Source organism: Hoplias malabaricus, chromosome X2 (assembly GCF_029633855.1).
Source record: "Hoplias malabaricus isolate fHopMal1 chromosome X2, fHopMal1.hap1, whole genome shotgun sequence".
NCBI classification, from domain to species: Eukaryota; Metazoa; Chordata; class Actinopteri; order Characiformes; family Erythrinidae; genus Hoplias; species Hoplias malabaricus.
This window is the reverse complement of record NC_089819.1, coordinates 34,349,169-34,364,631: the sequence shown is the minus strand read 5'-3', so window position 1 is coordinate 34,364,631 and position 15,463 is coordinate 34,349,169. Positions and strand designations below refer to the sequence as shown.

The 15,463-nt window shown below is 38.6% G+C and overlaps 1 protein-coding gene across 6 annotated transcripts in view; it reads right to left on the bottom strand.

The window, feature by feature from the left end:
- The window catches only part of LOC136676489 (solute carrier family 22 member 18-like), a 194,073-nt gene that overhangs the window by 33,144 nt on the left and 145,466 nt on the right, over positions 1-15,463 (bottom strand). For 5 of the 6 annotated variants that reach the window (XR_010796297.1, XR_010796299.1, XR_010796298.1 and 2 more), the window contains exons 6-8: positions 6,545-6,652; positions 4,078-4,178; positions 619-720 (exon numbers count right to left, since the gene is read on the bottom strand). Coding sequence is in view for 3 of the 6 variants with exons in the window: in XM_066653557.1 (XP_066509654.1) it covers positions 619-720; positions 4,078-4,178; positions 6,545-6,652 (311 nt within the window). In the remaining 3 variants the exon portion in view is untranslated. The remainder of the gene's footprint in view (positions 1-618; positions 721-4,077; positions 4,179-6,544; positions 6,653-15,463) is intronic. The other variant, XM_066653559.1, reaches the window with a different exon arrangement.

Here is a 15,463-nt window from a genome sequence, read left to right as displayed (position 1 = left end):
CAGGTCCGGACGGGAGGGCGTGGATTTTGGGCAGGAAAATAGATAGTCAGTTAAGCCATTCAATTATATTTTTCAGTCCATAAGAAATTATTGGATGACATATTTATAATTTTTGCTATTTTTTGGCTTATATAAACAACAAACACCTTTATTTATCATCACATATTTATCATCACATATTTAAACTTACTGGCTGCAATCAGGATGTCAGAATGCCACATTTCATCTAATTGTGTTGAGCATAAACCATTTGTGTTATATATATTATATTTCCATAGAAAATAATAAAAAAAAAAATTAAATCAGATTACAGCACCAAAGTAAAATTAATACAGTAAATGTCACTGATATAGAGGCAAGACCTTCATAAAAGCTTTTGAAATATTACCAATAAACCTTTTTCAGAGGCTTTGTTTTTTGATTAGACAGAAGTTCGGGTTTATTTACATTTGGGATTGACACTAACTGTGCATGTTCTATAGTTTTTCATTTTTTAAAAGTAAAAAAAATATGCAGTCATGTTCCTTACATAATGCCTAAATACTTATTAGTATTTAGTAATAACTGTTTAATACAAATGATTAAAATAGCATTATAATATTGCCTGTGTGTGGTTACCTGTGCAAGTCCCACCAAGCTACTCAGGCCAACTGAGAACAGTTGCAAAGATTTATCAGAATATCTTACAGTCAGGCGTCCAATAACCACACCCTGAATCACCTAGGATGCACAAAACAATGTATACAGACACATTAAAAGAAGAAACACACTGTATGTACACATTTTATGCAAAATGTAAAATAAGTTTACTTTCTTTGTTTTGATATTATTGCTCATTCATCTGCCTATTCTGACTACAGAGGTTTTGCTCGACACATTCATGTTTAAGTTAGATAAAGTGTTTCAGTTAGTTCCTTTGGAAGGAGGCAAACACACAGCAGGGGGGCAGAATAGACTGCCTGAACACATATTTTAAAAATAAAGTAACACAACATGTTTATAAATTAAACATTTACTTTATAAATACAATTTATAAAGTTACTTTATAGCCACAAGTTATAAAGTAAAACAAAATATTATATGACTGTATTGAAAAAGGTTTAATTATGTAACATATGTTTTTAGTATTTACCCACATTTTGGTGCACACTTAATGTTCATGATATTTTGACCTAAAATGCTTCTAAATGTTGATTGTTATCAACATGAATATATTGTGCTATACCATTACAAACTTAAAAGCAAAGCCATGTAACTATATACTTTGGAAAATCACACAATTTCTTTATTGATATTTGCTTTTTATTTAGCAAATCATAGAATATGTGAAATGGAAAACGTCTAAATAAAAATCTAGGTCTGCAGTTTGGTATCATTTTGATAATGTAGTTGACAAACAAGAAATGTGCTTGAGCTGTCAGTAATTGCTGGCTAATTGTAATGATACAGGGCGGCACGGTGGCGCAGCAGGTAGTGTCGCAGTCACACAGCTCCAGGGATATGTCACATGACCCTCTTCTCATTGAAAAAACAAAAGTTGGATCCAAAATGGCTGACTTTAAAATGGCGGTCATGCTCACCTCCCATTTTGAAAAGTTTTCTCCCTCCCATATACTAATGTGCCACAAACAGGAAGTTAATACAACCAACCATTTCCATTTTATTAAGGTGTATCCATATAAATGGCACACGCTGTATACATATTTGAAATGTTTTCTTTATATCTATGATAAATGTGTTTTTTATTTTTGTTTGTTTGTTTGTGTTTTAAACCTGAATATTAATTAACCTGATTACTTCCAGCAAACACTGGAAATTTCATCCTTATTAAAAAGGGGACAGCACCGGCTATTTCTCTGATAACTATTAGGAATGACCACTATAAAAACACAAAATGTAGCTAGCCTAAAAATTAATTTTGTTCTAAATTACAGAAGTGGATATGAATTATCTAGGCAATGAAGCTTCCCATATGATAAATAATCACAAGATGCCAGCAACAGTTCCAGGCTGCCTGAGCATGTCTTTGACATTAACTGATAAGTTAATTTTACTACAGTTGTGGCCAAAGGTTTTGAGAATCTCACAAATTTTGGTTTTCACAAAGTTTGCTGCCTTTTTTATGGTGGTATTTAGTATTAACTTTAGATAATATAAATAGTGATTAGATAAATTGCAATTAATTGCAAGATCATTCCCTGTCATAAAAATTACTACATTCCAGCCATTGCATTTCAGCCCTACAAAATGGCCTGCTAACATCATTTCAGTGATGATCACGTTACCTCAGGAGAAAAGGTTAACGAGGACAAGACAGCTGATATCACTCTGTCATGCTAATTAGAAGAGTATACTGGTTGCTTTAAAAGTAGTGATGTTTTTAAATTTTCTTCTGTTAACCATGGTTACCTCCAAGGAAACACGTGCATCAAAAGGGTTTCACAGGGAAGGAAAAGAGCACCCCAAATCAACCATTTATTGACTCATCAAGAACTTCAAGGAGAGTGGTTCTATTGCAGTGAAAAAGGCTTCAGGGCACCCAAGAATGTCAAGCAAGTGTCAAGTCCGTCTCCTAAAGAGAATGCACCTATGAGATCGGGTTACCACTAGTGCAGAGCTTGCTCAGAAATGCCAGAGGGCAAGTGTGAGTGCATCTGAATGCACAGTGAGACAAAGGCTTTTGGTGGATGGCTTGATGTCCAGAAGGGCAGCAAAGAAACCACTTCTCTCCAAGAAAAATAGCAAGGACAGACGCTGATATCCAGCATGCCAAGATGAGTTGCAGAACTTTTAAAGAAGGGTCAACACCCTAAATAAAGTCTTTCTTTAAACTGGATGCATTTGTCAATAAAAGCTAAAATAATAATAATAATAATAATAATATTAATAATAATTATGGAATATTTATAATAACCAAAATTTGTGCCCTTCTCAAAACTTTTAGTACATTTGCCAGCGTCAGAGCATGTTCTTTCTGTGTTTTTAATTTCTAGTTTTCTCATACTCCAAAAATTCTCTTATCAAAGACTAAAGTGAAAAAAATTCCTCTGACTGATATGTTGTTTTGTTTTGCATATTCCTATAGGTTTTCAGGTAAAAAAAATGAAAATGCACTGTGTACACACTCTGAGCACACAACGCCAAATTATATTTCTGCACTGTCACACAAACATCTCTGCTGTTTTTCAAAGCAGCCACCAACTTGTAAAAATGCTTTAACCTAGAGGTTATTCAAATACTCAAGTGTCAATAATGTTTAAAGTGATGAATATGCTTTTGAACAGCTTTTCTATTGTTTGTCATATAATCAAAAGAGCATTAAATATATAAATATGATTTAATGCTGTTTTGAGTATATGAAACAAAAGTGGCTTGACAAATAATCAATAAAATATATTTTCAGATATTTCATGTAATTATAAACCCAGAGAAAAAATCAATGCCTAAAAAATACTGCTAACAAAAATTAAGTCTGCATGATTAGACTTTATTATTATAAAGTTTGGTTTCCTAAAGTTTAAACATGTATTTAGGGGCCTTATTTGAAAATATTCCCCCAATGGATGTCAAACCTGTAACACAAACCTTTATCCAGGACAAATGGCAAAGTGAATCAGATACATGCCTGGATAATAAATTAATACTCAAATTAACACTCAAATTAATAATAAACTCATATGTATCTAGTAAAGGAAAAAGCAGCCACATATTGTGCAATATGCCAAACACAGCTTACGATAAAACATTTAATGAATTAACTGTATTGATTTTGGCCACAAGAGGCAAAAGATCCTAACAGCAACGTCCATAAAAGAATTATTCAACAATACGAAAACATTAGTGCTCATAAAATTCCTGTCAGTAACGAAACTTAAGCAAAACATATGACGAACTTAAATAGATGACAGCCTCCTCTTAAAGGATTTGGTTACATGTTTTTCTTTCAAAAAAAAAAAAAAAAAAAAGCAAATAAACTACTCTAATTTAATCAAATGCATATTTAAAATTACAATATCTTATTTTGCCCAACCCTGCATTTCACACTTTTATGTGAATAAAAGTTATATAGGTACATACCATTTGAACCACACCAAAGTAAGCAAGCAGGTAACCATTTTGCTGTGGCTGGAGCTGGAAGAAGTTCATGGTAAAAACGGAAAACATAACCTGAAACACAACTGTGAAAAACCCAGAATGCAATTGTCATATTATTGTCAAATTGTGATTTGGAAAATATCTAAATACTGACATTACTTAAAAGTCTGATTTCTTTGTCATACAGTGAACTTCGGAGTGCATTTTATCAACACAAACACTATATGAATTCAATTATTCAAATTTTACAAAAAAATACAAATAAAGAAACCCCACTAATGAGAAACTTTCCCTAGTTCCTATAACCCCAGTCCTTCCCTGAATATTGCATGTATATAAAGGGAACATCAACAATTGTGGGCAACAGTCTTTCAAGGTGGAACGGTGTGTTTGAGATTGATTGCACATGGATGAAGTTTAACTTGTCTGTAAGTATTTATTCATGGTTTGAATTACCACATAAACTCACTTGTAATTCAAGGTGTTTCGTTTTTTATCACCTCTGGTACTGCTGTTAGCTGTCTCCCAGGTTTGGGGACATTTCCACCTTAAGTGATCCGTAACAGTAAAAACAAGTCTACATTTGTCAGGATCACGGAGCGGACTGAATGAGGGCGGACGCATTCGCTAAAACACAGTAAATGTTTATTCACGGAAAATAACACAACAGAGACTTTAAACATAAGGAAAACAGGCTAAACTGGAGACAAGGAAATAAACAGGGTAAACGGGGCAGACGGACAACTAAGCGAAATGACTACAAAGGAAATGAAACGAGGACGAGGGAACTTCGGAGACAAACAGAAAACATGACCGACTTGACATAGAACAATGGCGAACCAACACGACTGAGACCACAACAAAACAAAGGAAAATGAGAAATGAGAAAACGAGGACAGGTGCAGCGTTCGCGAGGACAGGCGCGGCTGGAGGTGCCGCGTTCGCGAGGACAGGCGTGGCTGGAGGCGCCGCATTCACGAGGACAGGAGCGGCTGGAGGTGCCGCGCTCACAAGGACAGGAGCGGCTGGAGGCGCCGCGTTCACGAGGACAGGAGCGGCTGGAGGCGCCGCGTTCACGAGGACAGGAGAGGCGGGCGCCACGCTCACGAAGACAGGAGCGGCTGGAGGCGCCGCTTTTATGAGGACGGGTTTGTGCTGCTAGCCAGGCTCGCGCTGAAACTGTAGAGGGTTTAGGGGGTTTCACAGGCGTACCCCTTAGATCCCTCAGAGGTGCGCCCCTGTTAGCCCCACCTCCGTAGTCCTGAGGTTGGAGGCTAACAGCCCCTACCCTTAACCACCCCCCAAAAAATTTTCCCAGACCTGAGGGGGTAATTGACCATCGAGGGGGTGACTCCAGCACGTTTCTTTCGGCGATTCTTTCGCTTCCCGCTGGAGTAATCACTCGATCTAATCATCGACTCCTCTGGTAGGGGATCAGGAACCTCGCCGGGCATGAGCTGGAGCCGTCGACTCCATTCCGAGGACGCTTTTAAAACCTCCCCCACAGGATCTTTGGGGCCTGTACGGAATGGAGTCCGGCGAATGGCACACCCCTTGAGATAATAGTCCGTGCTAGCTGCGTCCATGTAAGGGTCGAACATTCTGTCAGGATCACGGAGCGGACTGACTGAGGGCGGACGCATTCGCTAAAACACAGTAAACGTTTATTCACGGAAAATAACACAACAGAGACTTTAAACATAAGGAAAACAGGCTAAACTGGAGACAAGGAAATAAACAGGGTAAACGGGGCAGACGGACAACTAAGCGAAATGACTACAAAGGAAATGAAACTACGACGGGGGAACTTCGGAGACAGACAGAAAACATGACCGACTTGACATAGAACAATGGCGAACCAACACGACTGAGACCACGACAAAACAAAGGAAAATGAGAAATGTTCGACAAACAGGACGTGAGACAAGAGGGCTTAAATGCTTGACACAAACGAGACACACCTGGACAGATAACGAGGGGACAGGTTAACAAATGACAGACGAGGAGGTGGGACAAAGGCGGGACTAGAACGTAAACAAACATAGCCATGTGCTGAGAAAGAGCACATGACCGGGGAAAAACAGACACAACGAGACGAGGGCATGACAACATTACCCACCCATGGAGCAGTCATGATCAATATTCTCATTTCAGTTTGTGCTTTTCAACATCTGGAGTTTTCTCCGTTGTCTAAAAAATACTCCAGAGGCCTCCAGCAACAGAAAAACACTGACATATTGGACAAAGCCAATTTGTCTTTCCACTCATTTACAGACACGGGGGCTTCGTAAACACATCAGACTGGTTCCCTGGACGCAAACAAATTGGAGCGCTAACAAATTCATCTGAATTTTATAAAAAAAAATTATTTTTGATTACAATTATGAACTAAGCCTTTTAGTAAGTGATTATGTGTATTAGTTTATGTTTACTGTGTATTTTAATTCACCTGAGGGCAGTCCTGAAATGATTTTAACTGTGAAAGTTGTTGCAACACCTGGAAACTTCAGTAGCCTGATAATCTCTCCCAGGTTAAATACAGAGCCAGCTTCCTTATCTGCACACACACACACACTACATGTTTTACGTATATCATTATGAATAATCAACAAAATCATAAATTGATTGTAAATAATACTGTATGAAGACTGAAATCATTTTGACAGGAATATACATTTTTTTAGCTATCATGTCCAAAATAGGTACAAGAGGTCCTCATCTACAGAATATTGAGAGGTATCACACTTTAGACTCATTGTGCTCATCTTTCCCCATCTCTGTCTCGAGACTCCCTTTAAACTTTTCTTCATTCCATTTCATCTCCAGGTATTGGTCGTTTGTGTACAATTCTCATCATTGATGCTGAGAGTTTTCTTTGTATATACGTTACATTATATTTGTTGGTTATCCTAATTTTTTTTTCTGGGGATGTTTTTGCTTAATAGTTTTGTTTTGTGACTCTTTAACCAATTGCTTGACTTTTTGACAATGATTTATGGTCTGTGTTCTTTACTTACAATCAACCCTAACCCTGCATTCTGCGGGGTAGAAACACACCTTATATAATCAGCTTTGTAAGTCTTGAATGTCTGAATGCGTCTGTGAGCTCCGTATACCGTTAGAAAGAGCACATCCTACCATTTCTAAAAATAGCGTTCTTATCGAGGTGCTGTGAAGCCTCTGGGAGTAATCCAGTGTAAAAAACCACCTAAAAATCAAGGTGCTCCTTCAAAATTTGTGTGTCATGTTCGTCATGAAAGATTCTAATGATATTCGCTATAATCAGAAATAAAGACGCTGCAAAGGAACAAGAAAGACGGCATTTACTTTCAGTTTCGTTTTGACTCAAATGACGTCATCTCACGCTGTCTCTGGGCAGAGTCATCAGCAAAAACATATTCCTTTTATTGATTTATAGGTTTTCAAGGTTTTTGTAGGTTTCACATCAAATAATAATGCATTAGAACAACAAATATAAACTAAAAAGCTTAAATAATTCTTTATTGTGTATTTTTATTTTTAATAGCTATATACATATTAATATTATCTAGTTGTGAATCGGGGCGGCACGGTGGCGCAGCAGGTAGTGTCGCAGTCACACAGCTCCAGGGGCCTGGAGGTTGTGGGTTCGATTCCAGCTCCGGGTGACTGTCTGTGAGGAGTTGGTGTGTTCTCCCCGTGTCCGTGTGGGTTTCCTCCGGGTGCTCCGGTTTCCTCCCACAGTCCAAAAACACATGTTGCAGGTGGATTGGCGACTCGAAAGTGTCCGTAGGTGTGAATGTGTGTATGTCTGTGTTGCCCTGTGAAGGACTGGCGTCCCCTCCAGGGTGTATTCCCGCCTTGCGCCCGATGATTCCAGGTAGGCTCTGGACCCCCCGCGACCCTAAATTGGATAAGCGGTTACAGATAATGGATGGATGGATGGATAGTTGTGAATCCTCTGATTCCATCTAGTGCTGTTGTTTGATACAGTTCAAAGTCAAATACTTGAGTACCAGTGATTAAAACAACTGACTCACTGATTTTCAATAAAATAGCACAGGAACCCTACTATTTCAAAGGAATTAAGGTAGGGCTATTTGATTTGTATTTTAACAGCATACAGGAAGGTGTATCAGTCGGTACACTGGAATGAAGAGGATGAGACCTGAACGTATTCTATTCAGTCATCCCCATCAGTATATCATGATATACAGTATTAATATAAGTCTGAAACAATTAACAATTCTTAATTAGACATTGACTTCTTTAATAGCAATATAATAAAGAATATTTAATATACCTACACAGATCAATGCACTTTCAGGTAATGTAAATGTAAACAGTATAGTAACCAATTAGCAACCAAATGTACATTATAGTAACCAATAACCTGGAGTTATAGACAAAGTTGCATTACTACAAGAGAAATAAGCGCAGGCTCAATCACTAAACAGATCTTGCAAAGTGCAATAGAAACACTCAGTGGCTATTCTGGATACATACAAATGTAGAGTGAAACATACAAGGTTTAAAGTAACAAAGGAACAGACACTTTCCTTCTGTCATTAACTCAATACTCTGTATATCACACTCTTGGAACACCGGAAGGGACTATGACATTACCTATCACAGGTACTTAAACTTAAACAAGTGAACTTAAACTATATCTCAACGTGTAACGTAGTGCAGCACACTTCTTCTCTAACCATAGCAGGAATCTAACACAAAACCATGTGTTTCCTCACTCTATTACATATGTCTTAAAGGGGTAGGCACCCCAAACAGTCTTTGCAACAGCTGCCCTCAAATGTGCATGGCAAATTTACTTCGAACAAAGGCTCATCATTCAGTGTCGGGGAAAGTCTGAACACCCCTCAGTTGTTGTCCCCAGTAGGGAAGGATGGTAACATCAAAAGCCACCCCCCCCCCTTTTAAAATTCATCCCTTGGTCTAACAACAGTTTGGCTGGGGTTCCTCTCGTAGCAAAAAACTATCTCAAAGCCATTAAATAAGCATTTGCATTCATATTTCCAAGAAGATTTAAATACTCAATCACAAACTTAGTCACAAACTTAAATATAATTCCCCAGAACGTCTCACGGCATCTGCCCACCTTCACTAACCTGGGCCAAAAGCAATGCACGCCAGTGGAGTAGAAGGCTGGCTTGTATATTTGGAGATGAGCAGTAGGCAGCTCAGCCTTCTTGTATCTCTGCCTCTTGAAGTATCTCTGCCTCTTGATACTTCTCAGCATTAGGGGGAGCAGTATCTGAAGCTTGTACTTGGAGACCTTAAGTTATAGCATCCAGTAGCTCCTGCCAGGTATCATACACTTTCTCCTCTAGACCAGTGCATATAGGAGAGGTAACTGCCACTCCACAAAAGGTGGCTTCCCTGATCTCTGTTTTATCCTCAGTTGATTCCATTTTTAGTCTTGCAGGCCAGGTATTAGGGTTTTCTGAAGGAGGAAGGAGGGTTGCTGACATCAATTTGGTTCTATAAGGGATTACAGAGTCCTTCCTCTTAATAGATCATCTGCAGGGTTATTTGCAGAGTCTACATAGCGCCAAGTAAATTTCTCTTTTAACTCCTGCACCTCAGCCACTCTAGCTCCCACAAACACTTTGTAGTGGCAAGATCAAGAGTGTAGCCAAGTCAGTACTGTGGTAGAATCTGATCACAATACAGTGTCACTTTCAAAGTAAGCTCCATCTCATGGTCCCGTGCCAGCTATGCCACCACTAGTGCTGCACAGAGCTTCAGGCGTGAAATGGAAAGCAGGCATCTTGGAGCCACAGGTGAACAAGGCAAAATGAAAGACCTTTGATGTCTTCAGTCCTCATGTAGGCTACGGCTCCATAAGCCTGCTCTGAGGCATCCGCAAAAATAAGCACTTCTCGTGTGGTGCCCTCTAAATTAATGTCTACTAGCATGTATGCATGGGGAAAGGCAGTCAGAGGTAAGAACTCAAGATCAGCCTCCCAACTGCATCATGCTTGTAGAAGTACTGAGGGCAAGTGCCAAATTATCAGCTTTGCTCTGGTAGTGTAGAGTAATCAATAGCCCAGAGGGTCATATTGAGTAGCTAAGACTCTATAAATATTTCTCATGGTTGGTGTCTCATAGGTTATAGGTCTGTGTTTGTAGCCCATGGAGTCAATTTCCCAGTTCCAGCTAAGTCCAAGTGTAGATTCCAGAGGATTAGACTTATAATGAGTTAGCCACAAATCTTGACTTTTGGATCTGGCTTCTTGAGGCAAGTGGCTCAGAACCACAGACACAGCTCAAATGCTGCAGAGGCCAGAAGCTCCCTAAGGTGGTCAGCTAGTTGTTTGGCTTTGATTGGAATGTCCACAATCTGTAGGCTCTGTTATCTTCATATAAAGAGTTCTGAATAAAGAACCTCAATTCGTCATCCGTTGGACTGTGGTCAACAACAAGGCGTTGCAGATCATACGAAGTGCAGCAGGGGCTGCAGGTAGTGCCAAAAGGAAGGTATTGCCACTCAAATATTCTGGGAGGTTTACTTACTTCCAGGTCACGCCACAGGAAGCGTAGCAGGGAACTATCTTCAGAGAGGAGGCACAGTTGATGGAACAGTCTTTTGCTGTCTCCACTAACTGGTACTGGATGTTCCCATAATCTCACTAAAACTCCCAGTAAAGAAGCACCAAGTGGAGAACCAGGCAGCAGGTACTGATTCAGACTCTGTTCTAGATACTGATAGAAGCAGGTTTTCTGATTATGTCTGACAAGGTGATGAGGAATATACCACTCTTCTTTAAGGGGCTCCTCTTTAGTAACTTCCAGCACAGCTCCTGTTTCAATGAGTTTCTGCATCTTGATCTTGTAAGCTCCACTTGCTTAGGGTCCTTCAGGAGACACCTCCCTGTGCAGCGCAGTATAGATATTACTGATTCCTTTGGGGCATGCAACAGCGGCATATCAGCATGACGCAGTAGTGGTGTTGCATACCTCAGAATTCCATCAATTTCAGTACGCACTGTCTTAGATTCCAGCAAAGCTACAGCCCGTTGATCCTGCTTTGACCTTGTCACCCCTCTCATTCTGATAGGGTACTGTGTCTACTTCACAAAGCCTTCTGACTTGCTTAAATAGGCATTATTATGGCTGCATTTATCCCTAAAAATGCCAGTGTTTCACTTCAAAATGATCCAAAGAGTTATATTCTTAATGGGCTTAACACTTCCCCATTGGTGGACATAACCTAAATATAACATCAGTAATATACATTCTTTTTTATGGATACATGCAAATGTAGAGTGAAACATACAAGGTTTAAATTAACAAAGGAACAGACATATACTTTCTGTCATTAAATCAATACTCTTTACATCAACTATCACAGGTAAGTAAACTTAAACTATATCTCAACCTGCAAAGGATTGCAGATTCTCTAGCCGTGGCAGTAATCAAACATAAAGCCCATGTGTTTCCTCACTCTATTACATATGTCTTAATAAGGCAGGCACCCCAAACTTCTGAGCCTTTGTAACACATACACTAGGCCCCAGTACTTAATTTTCAAGTAGTTTATTTTATTGTGTAAACAGGGCAAAGCTATGTAGAGGAATCAGTGCCACAATGTACACGTTATTGCTTTTCCAGACTAACATGAAGAATATGTACCAAAATGAAAAGTAAAACTGAAATTAGATTGTTTTCATGTTGCTTGACTTTACTGAATAACAATACACAAGGATATGCATTTTAAAAATTAAATGCAGAATTAATGTCAGAATTAAATACAATCACCTCAAAATGTAATCAATGCACAATTGTATTGCTTTACATAGTGAGGTACTTAAAAATTAAATGTATCATTGAAATTTAATACACTTGAGTTTAAAGTGTTTAAACTTTTAAACACAGACATAAGGAAAACATGCCGAAATGAAAAGCAAAAGATTCCTTACATTGATTTATGTCACTCCATCTCTTACCAGAAAAGCAATGCATGTCAAATTTCCATTTAAATAATAAAATGCTCTATTTGTTTTAGAATTGAAAACAAACCACCTAAAAATGCAATCAGCTCGACTGTATTGTATTCCACTTTGGGGTGCTGTGAACATGCCAGAACAAAACTCAAAGCATGGGATTGCATTTAGCAGAGAGCAGTGCTCTATTCGTGCCAGAGTGAAAAGTAATCACTATTCAATCGCATTCCTCTACCGAATTTGGTGTGTGGTTAATGGGGGTTGTCCTGAATGGACTTTAGTGTGATTTCTAAAATCTTATGTAAGTCATTGCTGATGATTGTAAGGACTTCAAAAGCCACTCAATTCTGAACAGCACCTAGTCGTCAAGACGGGCCTGTTTGCAGACGTGCACTCTCTGCTTCACATGCATGGTCAGCCTATTCATGACGTTAGTGCACTCTCTGCCATAGAAAACACATTTGTAATAAATAATACATTTGTAATTAATTCATATGAGGAGCCAGTGTGAAAGACTACGCTGATTGAAGCAGTGTAAATTTATAAAGTTATCTGGTGTAAAATTAGCTTTATGGTGAAAGGTTTGTAATATGTGTCAAACTTCAGAATTTTGTTTTTGGTATATTATTTATTTTAAAGTAAGTTAAATTTTAGTTAGGCTTTAGCTATATTTATTCATTTTTGTTTTTACTGCTTATATAAAACTCTTATTAACATTTTTCAGAACTGTGTTTTAATAATGAGAATTGGTACTGTTTTACCTCCTATTTGTACAAAATAAAATAAATATCAAGTAAGCACAATTTGGTACAAGTATATGAAAATTACACAGAATAAAAACCTAGCTTTGTCCCATATAAATTTCAGTAATGACACAGAGATTTGGAAAATTAAATACCACAAGTAAATCCTGTCACTCTCATGAGCAAAAACAAACCACGTACTATTGGGTTATAAGCCTGACACTGAATGGACATCATGGACTGAATGGACAATACTGATTGTCGAGTGTACGAGCTCAAGGAAACACGAGTTTAACAAACAAAACTGTTTTTTTATTATTACTAAGAGCTTCGGCTTGTAAGGGTACACATAGCACCCGTGAAACAAGCGCATTCCAACCTACAAAGTGTGCATGTCTACTAAATACATCATATACATAATTACTCTATAGTGATAACAATGGAATGAAATAGTGATTATGATATCTTGAAAAAAAAAACTACCACCACTGTAATTTACTGGGTCTGTTGTATTAGTAGAAACAGCAAGCTACTGCTCAGCTGCATGTGCATGATTTTGCATATGCCGCATATACAGAACCAGAAATTCCTACACTAATGATATGGTCATCATATATAGCACCAAAACTCTATAAAGATGAAATGTTTTAAAACATCTCTCAATTCGTTAAGCCAAACAGCCAAACAGAATAGAGTGCATGTGACATCACAGAGAGAGAGTGTGCATCTGGCAGGGATTGCATGTCTGCAGCCAGACTCTACTTGAGTTGCCTGTATCTAAGCCATGCTGAACCTGTTGGAACTATGTGCTTATTTCCTTGACTCTGTCCTTAAATTACATTTTTTCTGAATTGTTGCAGTTATGAATTATTACTTCTGTCTGGGTTCTCAGCCATGCCCCAAATTTGGTAGAGGACTATGATTGGAAAGTAATTACTTTTCAGTGTGGTATGAATGCGGCACTACTGTCATCTAAATGCCATCCTGTGCATAGCATTTAGGTTTGGCACATTCTCAGCCCCACTCGGTGGAATACAATACAGTTGAGCTGATTGTATTTTTAGGAACCTTGTGTTCAATTCTGACAAGATTTCAGCATTTTATTTTTTAAATGGAAATCAACATGCATTGTTATTCTGGTAAGGGATAGTGACATTAAATCTACAAACCGGATTCCAAAACAGTTGGGACACTAAACAAATTGTGAATAAAAACTGAATGCAATGATGTGGAGATGACAAATGTAAATATTTTATTTGTAATAGAACATAGATGAGAGATCAAAAGTATAATCTGAGTAAATGTAACATTTTAAAGGAAAAATATGTTGATTCAAAATTTCACAGTGTCAAAAAATCCCCAAAAAGTTGGGACAAGTAGCAATAAGTGCCTGGAAAAAGGAAATTGAGCATATAACAAACAGCTGGAACACCAATTAACACTAATTAGGTCAATTGACAACATGATTGGGTATAAAAAGAGCTTCTCAGAGTGTCAGTGTCTCTCTAAAGCCAAGATGCTCAGAGGATCACAATTTCCACCATTGTTGCGCAGAAAGATAGTGCAGCAATACCAGAATGGTGTTACCCTGCGTAAAATAGCAAAGACTTTTAATCATCAACCGTGCGTAACATCATAAAAAGATTCTGAGAATCTGGAACAATTGCTGTGCGTAAGGGTCAAGGCCGTAAAACTCTACTGGATGCTCGTGATCTCCGGGCCCTTAAACATCACTGCACCTCAAACAGGAATGCCACTGTCAAGGAAATAACAGAATGGGCTCAGGAATACTTCCAGAAAGCATTGTCAGTGAACACAATCCACCGTGCCATCTGCGGTTGCCAGCTGAAACTCTACAGTGCAAAGAGGAAGCCATTTCTAAGCAAGCTCCACAAGCTCAGACGTTTGCACTGGGCCAGGGGTCTTTTAAAGCGGAGTGTGGCAAAATGGAAGACTGTTCTGTGGTCAGATGAGTCACGATTTGAAGTTCTTTATGGAACAGTGGGACGCCATGTCATCCGGACCAGAGAGGACAAGGATAACCCAAGTTGTTATCAACGCTCCGTTCAGAAGCCTGCATCACTGATGGTATGGGGTTGCATGAGTGCTTGGGGCATGGGCAGCTTGCATTTCTGGAAAGGCACCATTAATGCAGAGAACTATGTTCAGGTTCTAGAACAACATATGCTCCCATCTAGACGTCATCTCTTTCAGGGAAGACCCTGCATTTTTCAACAAGATAATGCCAGACCACATTCTGCAGCAAGCACAACATCATGGCTACGTAGGATAAGGATCCAGGTACTGAAATGGCCAGTCTGCAGTCCAGATCTTTCACCTATAGAGAACATTTGGCGCATTATAAAGAGGAAGGTGCAACAAAGAAGGCCCAAGACGATTGAACAGTTAGAGGCCTGTATTAGACATGAATGCGAGAGCATTCCTATTTCTAAACTTGAGAAACTGGTCTCCTCTGTCCCCAGACGTCTGTTGAGTGTTGTAAAAAGAAGGGGGAATGCCACACAGTGGTAAAAAATGGCCTTGTCCCAACTTTTTGGGGATTTTTTGACGCCATGATATATTGAAACAACATATTTTTCCCTTTAAATGATATTCTCTCAGTTTAAACTTTTGATCTGTGATTTTTGTTCTATTCTGAATAAAATATTAGATGTTGGCACC